General features: G+C 35.6%; 10 protein-coding genes across 10 annotated transcripts; 3 read left to right on the top strand and 7 right to left on the bottom strand.

The window, feature by feature from the left end:
• Window positions 1-14: 14 nt before the first annotated feature.
• Window positions 15-503, bottom strand: TRS20 (TRAPP subunit; the record flags this gene model as incomplete). The annotated part of the gene is made up of 1 exon (XM_062955642.1): window positions 15-503. One exon carries the CDS (start codon window positions 501-503, stop codon window positions 15-17), a length of 489 nt encoding a protein of 162 aa, XP_062812225.1.
• Window positions 504-726: 223 nt separating this feature from the next.
• CTA9 (Cta9p) lies at window positions 727-2,154 on the top strand (the record flags this gene model as incomplete). The annotated part of the gene is made up of 1 exon (XM_062955641.1): window positions 727-2,154. One exon carries the CDS (start codon window positions 727-729, stop codon window positions 2,152-2,154), a length of 1,428 nt encoding a protein of 475 aa, XP_062812224.1.
• Window positions 2,155-2,178: 24 nt separating this feature from the next.
• On the bottom strand, window positions 2,179-2,571 carry MED22 (Med22p; the record flags this gene model as incomplete). Its single annotated transcript, XM_062955640.1, has 2 exons — window positions 2,179-2,492; window positions 2,544-2,571. 2 exons carry the CDS (start codon window positions 2,569-2,571, stop codon window positions 2,179-2,181), a joined length of 342 nt encoding a protein of 113 aa, XP_062812223.1.
• A 522-nt stretch (window positions 2,572-3,093) lies between these two features.
• Window positions 3,094-5,034, bottom strand: PRCAT00005558001 (uncharacterized protein; the record flags this gene model as incomplete). Its single annotated transcript, XM_062955639.1, has 1 exon — window positions 3,094-5,034. The coding sequence occupies one exon, from the start codon at window positions 5,032-5,034 to the stop codon at window positions 3,094-3,096; it is 1,941 nt and encodes a 646-aa protein (XP_062812222.1).
• Window positions 5,035-5,180: 146 nt separating this feature from the next.
• On the top strand, window positions 5,181-6,188 carry PRCAT00005557001 (uncharacterized protein; the record flags this gene model as incomplete). The annotated part of the gene is made up of 1 exon (XM_062955638.1): window positions 5,181-6,188. The coding sequence occupies one exon, from the start codon at window positions 5,181-5,183 to the stop codon at window positions 6,186-6,188; it is 1,008 nt and encodes a 335-aa protein (XP_062812221.1).
• A 350-nt stretch (window positions 6,189-6,538) lies between these two features.
• Window positions 6,539-8,023, top strand: MRS7 (Mrs7p; the record flags this gene model as incomplete). The annotated part of the gene is made up of 1 exon (XM_062955637.1): window positions 6,539-8,023. One exon carries the CDS (start codon window positions 6,539-6,541, stop codon window positions 8,021-8,023), a length of 1,485 nt encoding a protein of 494 aa, XP_062812220.1.
• A 164-nt stretch (window positions 8,024-8,187) lies between these two features.
• Window positions 8,188-8,664, bottom strand: DUT1 (bifunctional dITP/dUTP diphosphatase; the record flags this gene model as incomplete). The annotated part of the gene is made up of 1 exon (XM_062955636.1): window positions 8,188-8,664. One exon carries the CDS (start codon window positions 8,662-8,664, stop codon window positions 8,188-8,190), a length of 477 nt encoding a protein of 158 aa, XP_062812219.1.
• A 137-nt stretch (window positions 8,665-8,801) lies between these two features.
• Window positions 8,802-9,914, bottom strand: PRCAT00005554001 (uncharacterized protein; the record flags this gene model as incomplete). The annotated part of the gene is made up of 1 exon (XM_062955635.1): window positions 8,802-9,914. One exon carries the CDS (start codon window positions 9,912-9,914, stop codon window positions 8,802-8,804), a length of 1,113 nt encoding a protein of 370 aa, XP_062812218.1.
• Window positions 9,915-10,069: 155 nt separating this feature from the next.
• On the bottom strand, window positions 10,070-10,954 carry PRCAT00005553001 (uncharacterized protein; the record flags this gene model as incomplete). Its single annotated transcript, XM_062955634.1, has 1 exon — window positions 10,070-10,954. The coding sequence occupies one exon, from the start codon at window positions 10,952-10,954 to the stop codon at window positions 10,070-10,072; it is 885 nt and encodes a 294-aa protein (XP_062812217.1).
• Window positions 10,955-11,235: 281 nt separating this feature from the next.
• TIF (translation initiation factor eIF4A) lies at window positions 11,236-12,429 on the bottom strand (the record flags this gene model as incomplete). The annotated part of the gene is made up of 1 exon (XM_062955633.1): window positions 11,236-12,429. The coding sequence occupies one exon, from the start codon at window positions 12,427-12,429 to the stop codon at window positions 11,236-11,238; it is 1,194 nt and encodes a 397-aa protein (XP_062812216.1).
• Window positions 12,430-12,584: the final 155 nt, after the last annotated feature.

Below are 12,584 nucleotides of genomic sequence, written 5' to 3'. Positions count from 1 at the left end.
ATACTGTTAATAAGTTATAAATATTTTCTTGCTAGTAGTTTGATTCGTAAATCAAAATCTGGAGAGCAAATGGCATCATTTACGGAATAAAAAGGATTCATCAAACATTTCACATAAAGTTCATTAGTTTCAATAAAGAATTGTTTAATCGAGTTTTCATCATGTTTCTGTAGACCCGTGCCATTAGTTCCAGGACCATTTAAATCATAACACAATATGAACTTTATATTACCTTGAGTAATGAATGCGTTTACAAGAAGACCATAAAATGATTCCACTTTTCCTAAATAAAACTGATTAGTAGACCACTGTGCATCTTCAATCAAGTCTAAAGAAGAGTTCGATATGAAAGGTAAGATTTCTCTTATACTTGGTGAGAACTGTGTTTTACCAGGAATATATTGCAGTTGCTGAGCTGTTCCATTTCCCTTGAATGTCGAGAATTCTAGTTCATATAATGGGTTATCTCTTGTTCCTATGATCGTAAAATAATATGATGACATTAGCGTACTTTCATTCGTTTCTTAGAACCTTTTGCTCTTTTTATATTATAATACTTAAAAGAACTTTTTAGTGTGGTATCTCTATAGCGACTATGACAGGGAAAAATAAAAAAATAAAATAATATTTCGATTGTTTATTTTGATTGACTTTCTTGATAAAAGCATCAAAATTACAACAACAATTAAATAATAGAGCCTGAACTATACTTAAAGGACCAGCAGTATGGTGTTGGAGATGCTACATGGATTGAACCTTATCCAGCCTTTCGTATATCAAGAGGATGATATTGAGAAACCTAACTTTTTATTTTACTCTGATATTTCTGAGAAGATGAAAACATTGGCTCAAAGGTTTGAAAAAAGTGATAGAGATATAATCGATTTGAGTAACGGCAACGAAGAAGTTACTGTAGCAGTCAAATTGGACTTGCTAATTCTGAGGAATAGGAATTTGAAGACTTCAGATTTGATCAGAGATAATTTGGTCTACATGGCCAAATGCGATAAGCTGAAGGACGAGCTTCCGGGTGAAATGCAAAACCGATCTTCATGCACAATAAACAATGCAAAAATATTCCAGTACAGGCCTATAAGTGGTGAAGTTTTTGTAGTCAATTTAGCATTGAAGATCTTGGATTTTGTTGTATACCGAGATCTGGATGAGATCCATATTGACTTTTTAAAAGATGAAAATTATGGAATATTGGTGTTGTCTGACGAACAAATGATTGAACAAATAGCGCTATATATGAAGCGACAATTCAAAACTAGTTTGAAATCGTTTTCGGCGCAGCGAGATCCCTATGGTCATCCATGCGACCCTCATAAGAGAGGCGTACTAATACTTGAAAGGGTTCCTGTCATACCTGAAGAAAAGTTCGAAGAATCTTTCATTCGAGAAAATGATACTACTATTAATGACAAATCAATCATGTACGACGAAGGTGATGAATATAATTCTTTAGAAGATTTATTATTATTGAAATCTAATGATACTTCAAAATCTACCGAAGACGAAGAGGAAGAGACAAATTTTGAAAGCATACTTAAAAGTAACAATAAACCCAAGAAGAAACAATGCGCTTATGGTGCTGGCATAAAAGACAACGGATTTATCAAGGACATAAACAACATGAGACATAATGAAACGATCGTTGATATCGACGAAATTGATACGACTGATGACGAGAAAATGGATAACGATGACAACAATATACTTCTCAGTGATGCTATGGAATGCGAACAGATAGAACAGTTCCAATATACATCTGAGAGCCTCTCTATTCCAGTGGACCTTCTCTCAGACTTTGATCAAGGTATAGAATCTCCAATAATTAACAAACAAATATCAACATCATCTTCGTTTGCGTCTCCATCCAAACGAAGATCAATCTCGACGAAGACATCAGTCGCATCGTTTTCCATGATTGATAAAGGTGAATATAAAGATTTAGACTATGCATTTAGAGATAAGTCTTCATCGGTTCCCAATTATATAAAGGAGGACAAAAAATTCAAATTCATCAAGGTCGGCAAAGTACAAAAGTTTGTCAGTTTATTTGAGGAACACCTGACGCAACCTCTGGGCGAGTCATCACCAGCTGGACCAGCAAGTCGCCTGCGAAGTAATAGTGTAAGTAGACAAAACTAGAGTTTGTAAAAATATAACGATCTATCAAGAATCTTTATCTTCAAATTCACCGATTTTCTCAGTCAATTGATTGAATTGGTTAAACACTTTTTCAACGTCTTCGTCTTGAGACTTAATATCATAACCTTTCACCTTCATTGAACCCAAACACCATAGTTCTTTCAATCCCCGAGTAATATTTAGCAAATCTTCACACAACCGTATAATAGTCAATGCATCTGAATTTATGGTAAGGGAGTCTACTGAAAGTAATTCTTTTGACTTATCTCTAATAATACCAACTTCAAAAATATCTTGAAATTTCAGTAAGATTTGTTCAATATCTGAGTCAATTCTCTCTATTAAAGTTAGTACGCATTCTATGACGAATATGTATTATATATACTTACGTAACAATGCAATAGATCTTTGTTGCATATCTAATAGTGCTGGCAGCCTCTGTATTAAAGTTTAAGTTTTCAATTTTCAATTTACTTAATCTGAGAAATTATATTCTGCAAAAAAAAAAAATTGTTTACCCAAGAAGTCAAAATGGATTTTCGATTTGTATAAGTAGCTTTTCTATAGTTTTCTAACTCTCGCGATACTCCTCTGATCCATTGAAGCTGACCATAGTACAAATCACTGCTTCTTCTCGTATTGTACAATTAGTATGTAAACGGTGTATGTTTATTGAATATGTAAATGAAGTATGTAAATGAAAGCTATTAAGAGGCTGTATGTACCTAGTGACTTGAACCCCATAGATAATATGCTCAAAAGTATAAATTTCCAATTAGTATTTTTTTGGAAAACCCAGAAGTGATAGAAAATACGTGATAGATGTCTCCGAGTCCATTCTTACAATACACATGAAAAAAGGAAGCCGAATAATTAGGATGCAAATTAAATGAACATATATAACCATATATGAATGCTTTTCTTTCTGTTTCAATTCTCTTAAGTAGAAAATATAAGTTTGATAATTCTCCAAAACACCATCAAAATATATAAGATTATCTTATAAAATGTAACGACTATCCAGACTATTCTCAACATCACCACTATTAAATTTTCTAAGATATAATATAGGATTGCATGTTTATCACCTTCGTTCAATTTCATAGTTAAATCATTATCCCTCAAAGTGTCTGACACTATATTTCTAAATAACGAAGAATTTAACTTGTCAAGCCTTTCACTGAATTTTCTAAGGTCCAATGACAATGACGTATTTATCTCTCCAATTGATCTATCACTTTTGCTCAACAAACTGTCTATTTTAACAGCATAATTGTCATTTGCCAAATGAAGAATAGATTTAACTTCATCTAATAAAGTGGAGTAAAGTTCTTCGTACGCAGGTAAACACTCATCGTTAATGAAAGCTGATTGTTTCATGATTTGATTTATCTTTTTCTCAATAATGTTATTAATTTTCAGATTTGTAGATTCCATTAGCTGTGGATACAGTGTAACCATATAGCTTATCTTCAAGTCTAAGATTTTTGCAAGAAATGTCAATTCCCTCTCCAACTGTACAACTTCATCGTCATTAGGATCCACAGATACATGTGGCTTTAATATTTCTTTCTCTTTCGAAGCGACCTCTTCTCCAGGTCTTTTTTCAAGTGGACGTATGGAAACGCTATTTATGTCTCTCTCTGAGGCATCATCAATCTTAATTAATGGTGGTGCTTCTGGTTCGTTATTCTCAGTCAGATTTCCCTCAGTTGAGGTATTCAATTCTTCAAGAGCCAGCGGGATATCTCCTTTGAAAGTCCTCTCCTTCGAGGATTGCTTACCTTCTTTAGTATCGTCGGATTCGTCTTGGCTAGGAGAAGAAAAATCGCTATGAGACTTCTTGGATGATCGTGATTTATTCTTCTTGTCAGATGCTTTACTTCTTTTAGAACTTTGAGCCTTGTACTCTTCGTCAGTACTGGTCGTAGACAGATGATTGCTGCTCAATCTACGGGATGTAATATCTTCCTCGCTGAAAAGTTTATCATGCAACTTATGTAATCTTTCCTTCGACTTTGACTTGGAAGCAATATCTGAGGAGCCTGATGAAGATGGAAACCACAAGTTACCTTTGGCATTCTTTAGCTCATGCCAGTGGAATGATCTCCAACTCAGGTCGCTCAAAAGTTCATTCAATTCAATTGCCCATATGCATTTCCATGGTTTCTTATTATTCTTGCCGTTATGAGAACTGAAGACGTTAGAAGCCAAAGGTATGGTGCTGATTGACAATGGCTTCGGATACTCATGGTATTTCTTTCTTATTTTTCTATTTCGGATTATTTGCAATGGATTGTAGACGCCATCAACGCCGGGATGCTCATTGGAGTACTTGTTTTGTTCATTCCAGTCGTAAATTCTCTGAATATAAAGATATTTTAGTGCAATCATTGATTTGATCCTTTCAGCCCTAGTTAGCGTACTCCTTGATGGACTAAACTTGCTGGCCAATACGTCTTTGTCTTTCCAAATCCCTTCTCCATTATTGTTTTTCATCGGTTCTACAACATTACAGTCGGCTCTTAGTACTTTTCTAGTATCTAGAAGGATTGATGTTAAATTTCCTGCCTTTTTTATGTCTGTATCATCTATATCAATTGTCTCTCCTAATTCACGAGGTTGGCTTATATCTCTATCAACATTAAAACCGTCCTTCGTTGGACTATGATTCAGTTCACTTTGCTCTCCACTCAGCTTTTCATCTCCTTCCTTGACAGTTTCAGAACTCCATTTTACCTTCTCAGAGTTTGAATTGTCATCTCTCGCTCCAGCCATAGCTGACGGAGCTTTCGTAAGACGTATCCTAGACAAGGGAGACACCAGCGAATCAGCACCATTAACTAATTGTTCCTCAGCCGCTTTTGTTGAGCGATCCATGATTTAAAACATTGCTTACAAAAACGAAAAGCCTCAAACTTTAAATTGATTATCAATTAAATAATCTCAAAATCCGTTGTTTATTACATTGGATAGAAGACAGAAAAATATATTTTAAAAAGCCACATCCTACATAACATTGCGCTATGCCAGTTCAATTTGTCAAATCAACGGAAGATTTCGACGGTTACTTGGCTAGAAATAACTTCTTTGTCGCCAATTTTACTGCACTGTGGTGTCCTCCTTGTCAAGTTGTCAAGCCAGTAATTGATCAACTTTATGCAGATGAAAATGGCAGATATGCCAAAATAGAAATCGCAAGAGTCGATTTGGACTCTTCTCCTGAGCTTGCATCAAGATATCATGTAACTAGTATACCTACATTTATATTTTTCGAAAAGGGAAAGGAGACGAGTAGAATCAATGGAGCGAATATACCAGAAGTTGTGAAGCGCTTAGACCAAATGAGCTCGAAGGCTTCCAATGATGTTAATGCTGGAAGGCATGGAGCTCAGAGTCCTGTGAGTTCAGTATCTTCAGTGTCCTCATATCAAAAAGAAATCTCTAAGTTGATTCCCAGTGGATTTGAAATTTTGAATAGCTCTATTGAATTTCCACAGTTTGAAGCGTTGAATTCTTTGGCTTTACTGAAAACTTCAGACGACGCAAGCGAAATAAAGAATTTATTTAGACTTGACTCAAAGGTTGAGAATAGTGCTGTTATCTCCGACGCTGATTCACAATTGTTGTTCTATGTACCGTTTGTCAATATTTCAAAAGTTTATTCTATCTTGATAAAGATTGCTGACCCTAAGGAATTGGCTTCTGACAAATATGAGCTCAACGAGGATGAGTTAAAAAATGAGACGCAATCCCCAAGTCTTGTGAAAGTCTGGTTTAATCAGACAAGTGTTTTATCATTCGATGATAGTGCTAGCGATTCTAATGCACCTCACATTGAAAAGATTGACAAGAAAAATGGATGGTATGAGTGCAAATTAAAGTTTGTCAGATTTCAGTCGGTTCAAAACTTGAAGATCTTCATTGACGGAGAAAATGAAGACTTCCATACATTAGTACAAAAGATAATAATAGTAGGAGTGAGTGGAGAGTCCAAAGACAATTTTAAACTCGAGAAATCCTCTGACGAATAGCTCCTCGAATAGCCGAAAGAACTGGGCATAAAAATCCATGATTAGAAACTACATTTAGATAAACAAATCAAAAGCTAATGTCTTCAATTAAGCTCTGACGAAGTTATCTTGATGTCGCTTTAGTGTCTTTTATATATTTCGTTGGTCAAAAGTCTCCTATTAGTGTTATCGATACTTACCGTAGTACCCGTGTGGAGATACTGTAGCCACCGTTTTGAGTAATTTATATGCACACCGGAAAAAAACTGGTCAAACCTAACGAGTTGCTTCCAGCACTACAAATAGTTTAATTTTAGATCAAGACTAATCTTATATTATAGTTAGAAATTTGTTCTAATAGTTGATGCAAGATGGCTTCTAGGGCAATACTAAGTGGAATTGTTGGTCGAACTTTAAAAGGTTCGTCAATAGTGCCAACGAGGAATTTGATAATTAGAGCTTCCGCCACCAGACTGATCAGGTATCCTTTGAGGCCAGACATTCATTTAAATATAAATCAGTACACGGTGAATGACAAATTCGTCAGGGTATTGATAAGGAATCAGTCTACTTTACCCGATAAAAAGCCGGACAAAGCTGAGTTAATACCACACCTGTCGGAGATACCCAAGCAGAGTATTTGGGAAAAAGTTAAGCATGAAGCTCAGCATTATTGGGATGGGACCAAATTGCTAGGCTATGAAATAAAAGTGTCGACAAAGCTTTTGATCAAAATGGTTGCAGGATACGGATTATCTCGTAGAGAGTCAGCACAATTGCAGAGAACTATTGTTGATGTCATTAGACTTGTTCCGTTCTCCATGTTTGTTGTAATCCCGTTCGCTGAGCTTTTACTTCCTATTGCATTGAAGCTTTTCCCCAATCTATTACCGTCTACGTATGAGTCTAAACAGGATCGTACGAAGAAGAGCGCAAAATTATCTAAGACTAGAAAATCTGCTTCAGAATATATAAAGCATACCATGGAAGAATCTGGTTTGAAATTGTCCAAGAAAATCACTGACAAAGAAAAAGAAGCCTTTGTTTCTTTTTTTAATACGATTTCGATGGGCAAAAATCCCAGTAAGGAGCACTTGATTCAAGTTGCGCGTCTTTTCAAGAACGATCAAGTATTAGATAATTTGTCCCGTCCACAATTAGTTGCGATGGCACGCTATATGTCTTTAAGACCATTTGGTACTGATTCGATCTTGCGTTATCAAATAAGACATCGTCTTTTAACTATTATTAAAGACGATAAAGCGATAGACTATGAAGGTGTTGACTCATTGACCGTCCCAGAACTACAGACAGCATGTCAACAAAGAGGTATCAAGACAGTTGATGTTTCACCTGCTAGATTGAGGGAAGATTTATCCACTTGGTTGGATTTGAGGTTAAGACAAAAAATTCCATCTACATTATTGATCTTGTCATCAACTTACACTTACGGAGAACACTCAGCAAGCATTGAAACATATTATGATGCATTGTTAGCTGTTTTATCATCTATTCCTGATGAAGTGTATAACGTTGCTAAATTAGAATTGTCTGACGATTCGAAATTGAAATTGAATATGTTGAAGGAGCAAGATGAAATGATCAACGAGGAGAATTTAAGAGAAAAGGATACTGTCACTAAGGTGAAAGATAACATCCATTTGGACGAGTTCGAGGATGCTGCTACTGAAGGTATGAAGATTGAGAACGACGATGACGCCGCTGATACTAAGATTTCAAAGGAAAAGAATGCTAAAGCTAAACCTGAAACCGAATCGGAGGAAGAAAAAACAGCAACGCAACCGGATAATGTTACACCGAAAAACGAACAGAAAGCTGAATCGAAAGTGCATTAGATTGGCTCTGATTTTTCAGTCATGTAGATCATTCGTCGGGCTCAGTGCATATCAAATAAACGGCGACAAAATTTTTATCAATAAAATAACTTAAAATATTAAAAATTCAAAAAGAAAAGTAACGATTATTATATTAAATAGAGTCTAAAATAAATCGAATATATCTAATTTTTACCTGTTGAACCAAAACCGCCTTCACCTCTTTCTGTTTGCTGAAGTTCATCGGCAGTAATCTCTTGAATCTCAGCGTTGACTATCCTTTCCAAAACTAATTGAGCAATTCTGTCGCCCTTACTAATGTTGAAATCTTTCTCCGAGTGATTGAATAACACAATCTTAACTTCTCCTCTATAGTCTGCATCAATAACTCCAGCTCCTGTAGAAATCCCATGCTTCACTGCCAAGCCTGATCTAGGGGCAACTCTACCATAGGTACCAATTGGAACAATTATAGAAATATCAGTTGCAATTAATCCTTGTCCGTGGGCTGGAATGACACCTTCTTCTGACGAATACAAGTCGTAACCAGCTGCTAATGAGGAACCCTTTGTGGGTGTCGTTGCTTTCTCTGAGCGTAAAAATACCTTCAAAGTATCTTCCACTTTAATTTTTTTGGTTACTTGATCAACTTCTGAGGTCATAGCTTTAATAAAGGCTTGGAAGTAAAGTAATATCAACGATTTAGTGCTCTTCTGGTTTTCTACATTTGCTTTAATTATGCGCGTATGTATACTATATGAAAGACGCGTTCTATAAGGACGATATCACGTTTAACAGACTACACAGAAACTAAGTTAGAAAAATATACCTTGTTAAGGTAAATGGATCCATTGGTTTTTGACCTCATGTCAGCTCTCCAATTGAAGTTATAATCGGTACCGCATACCCCAGCCGTATAATAAATATAATCCATCACTATACCTACTTTCCAATCTAAATTGTCTTCTTTGCTTTGCCGAGAAGAAGCATATGAGAATTGCGACTTTTCAAATGGTGGTAATGAGTCCCATGACTGGATAGCTTTTAAGGTCCATTTATCTAGTTGAATAGGTTCATTTGTCTGAAAGGTAGATAAATATCGTAAAAATTCCGGTTTTGGAGAGATCTTCGTTCTTTCAGAATGTACCTTCCTTCTTCGTTCCTTGTCAGCATAGAAATCTTTCTTATCGTTACCCAACATTTCATACAAAGAATGAACCTTCTGGTAGCTGTATTTCATTGGCTTATCGTGCTTCAAATCGGTATAGAAAATATGAGTAGCCTTTCTTGATGAATTTCTATAGAACGCTTCTTTGATAATAACGTCATAGTAATCCAACTCAAAATCATATATCTTTCGCCTACTTCTCAACTTGTCTTTGATTATTTCCCAAGGATATAACGACAGAAGCTGATAAGGATTCCATCTATACTGATCACTGTATCTTTTGAGATAATTTACTACCTCATATCCCTTCCATATTCTTAATCGTTCTTTAAGGATAAGGCTTTTTTGTTCCATGTCTCCTTCGAGCAATTTTCTTTCAGAATCTGTCAACTTTGACCATAATTCCTTTAAATAAGCTTTAGTTCCTACTCCTGTCATAAGTCCAAGTAGCTCTATCCCGTCTATAGCTTCGGGTTTTGGATAGTAAGGCGAAGCTATACTATATCTAGCGTCTGAACCAATTGAGCTCTTTTCCGAGGCCCTTTTAGAGTTTTCTTGTTCATTATCAGGTTGCTCTGAAAAGAGCGTCTGGTGTAAGACATCGCGATCTCGCTGCACCGATGGCCCTCTACTTGGATATCCAATATTGAATGGTTCTTTAAGCCATATGTCACTAAGATAATGCGACTTGTATCGCTTAAAGCTCTGGCTAGGCGGAAATATTCGGAGACGCAAAGATCTCATATATTATCATGAATATAAATTAGAAAAGTTGATGATGACTTTTGATCGTGAATATGTATAATTTTTAGTACAAATAAAAAATATAGTATATACATAAATTAAGAGTATTATTTTAGTATTAAGATAATAGATTAAAGCCTATCATGGGTATCAGATTAAGGGTTTAATCGAAATGATTTCGAATCAAATGCCTCGAACAATTTTACTGTTAAGATCATAGGAACTTTGTCATCTTCTATCGGATTAAGATTAACATTTGAAAACTGCTCAGCAGAAGATCGCAACACGTATTCTTCATTCTCATTCTCATTCTCATTTAATATTCTATCCTTAATGATCAAATTGGATTGTTTGAATATGCATTGGTATAGGATTAATTGAATTAATAAAATCAAAAGATCGGTCAACAAGAGACCTGGGAGTCCTAGCTTTGCCAATTTAATCCACGTATTCGAAGAAGATTCTATGTCATTAGTAACACCTTCACCAATAAAGGAAACGAACCACCAAGTACCATTTTCAATATTTTGAGTGCCTCTAGTTACCACAGGTAGTACCCATATGCCGACAAATAAGATATGATAGAGAAAGGTAAAGACCGATTTGCAATAGATAGTTAAACTTGTTTTACTTATAACAGCTCTGATTACTTTATTTCTTGCTTCTGAATCCTCACCTGCCCGGTAATTGATTGCAGCCATCATAGTATGTACGCCCTCAGAAGAGGCAACCGAATCACAACCCAAAAATTTCTGAATAGCTATATGAAATATGGCAGGAACAATACAAGCTGAGTGACAATATTTTATGAATTGGTAGCCGACCAAAAAATACACTGAAGTATCTAGCTGTGAGATCAAATTATGTTGTAGTTTTCTTCTTTGATTGAATACTTGTTTCTTTTCAAAAGTGTTCGCATTCTCCTTGTCTATAATAGCACTTGCGGTAGTATTTCTTAGCGACATCGAAGATGGCTGTCTTTCAACTGCTCTAGATGAATCAGGGTATGATCCAGGAATCAGATGAGATAGATAGCTCATTCAAAGAATGTTTTACAGATTCTTCTTTTTGAAGGTAGGTTGGTTCCCTAATTTTAAGATGAAATTGATATCGCGAAAATATAAGTAAGTCAGATTCTTTTATTAAACCAAATTAATTATCAATGATCAAGGGACTAAGATAAGAGACTCGGACTAAATTTTGTTGATATATGGTTTGGGTCAAGCCGTCATAAGTCAAGTTTATATAAGAAAGATGAATAAAGAGGAATAAGGTAAGCAAAATAAGGATTGCGAAGTATATTACTTCATTTATGTCCTCCTTAGTTGAACAAAGCACCAATATCAGCAGGCATCTCTTCAATTTGAGTAGAGTAGAATCTTTCGATTTCTCTCATTATGCCGACGTCTTGATCGGTAACGAAGTTGATAGCAACACCCTTTCTACCAAAACGACCACCTCTACCAATTCTGTGAATGTAGTTTTCTTTGTTTGCTGGAAGATCGTAGTTAATAACCAAAGAAACTTGTTGAACATCAATACCTCTAGCTAACAAATCAGTCGAGATCAAGATACGAGATGAACCAGATCTGAACTCGTTCATTATAGTATCTCTCTCTGCTTGAGGCAAATCAGCATGAATAGCAGAAACAGTGAAGTTTTCTGCCTTCAATCTAGTAGTTAAGAACTCAACCTTTGATCTGGTATTACAGAAAATAACAGCTTGCGTCACTGAGATAGAGTCGTATAAATCACACAAACAGTCAAATTTATAATCCTCCTGTTCTACATTAATGTAGAATTGTTTGATACCTTCCAAAGTCAATTCATCTTTCTTGACCAATATACGGACAGGGTTATTCATAAATTTTGTGGTAACCTCCAAAACATCTGGTGGCATAGTGGCAGATAATAATACAACTTGGGTAGTTTCAGGTAATAAACGGAAAATATTGTAAATCTGTTCCTTGAAACCTGACGACAACATCTCATCAGCTTCATCTAAGATAAACATCTTAACCTTGTCAGTTTTGAAAAATCTTCTTTCAATCATATCAAAAACTCTACCAGGGGTACCAACTACAATTTGGACACCAGATTTGAAAGCTTCAATATCATCTTTCATGGAAGTACCACCAATGGATGCATGAACAGTGACATTTAAGTACAAACCAATGTGAGTGATAACGTTTTGAATTTGAAGAGCCAATTCTCTAGTTGGCGCCAAGATTAATGCTTGAGTAGATTTTTCGTTTTCGTCAATTCTCTGCAAAGCAGAAATTGTAAAGGTGGCGGTTTTACCAGTACCAGATTGAGCCTGTGCCAACACATCACGACCTTCGGTGATTGGTAAGATGGCTCTTTGTTGAATAGCAGATGGACTTTCATAACCATAACCAAAAATACCTCTGACAATACTTGGTTTCAAGTGTAAATCATCGAAAGAATACACAACATTATCGTAGTTGGTTTCGATTAAACCTGAATCAACATCAGTTAAAGCTTGGTTAGACATGTTTGCGGATAATCTATATGAAAAATAAACTAATTAGACTAGCTTTTTTTTTAAAATCCTTATTCGTGAAGATTTTTCCCTGTTTTCGTCTTGTAAGCTATGAAATACTGTAAGGAGGAGTGTTCCGATCCAATGTCAATGGGAGATGAAGGGCG

This window comes from Priceomyces carsonii, assembly GCF_900007245.1.
Source record: "Priceomyces carsonii strain CBS4050 genome assembly, scaffold: Debaryomyces_carsonii_scaffold_6, whole genome shotgun sequence".
Taxonomy (NCBI): Eukaryota; Fungi; Ascomycota; class Pichiomycetes; order Serinales; family Debaryomycetaceae; genus Priceomyces; species Priceomyces carsonii.
This window is presented reverse-complemented; position numbering and strand designations above follow the sequence as displayed.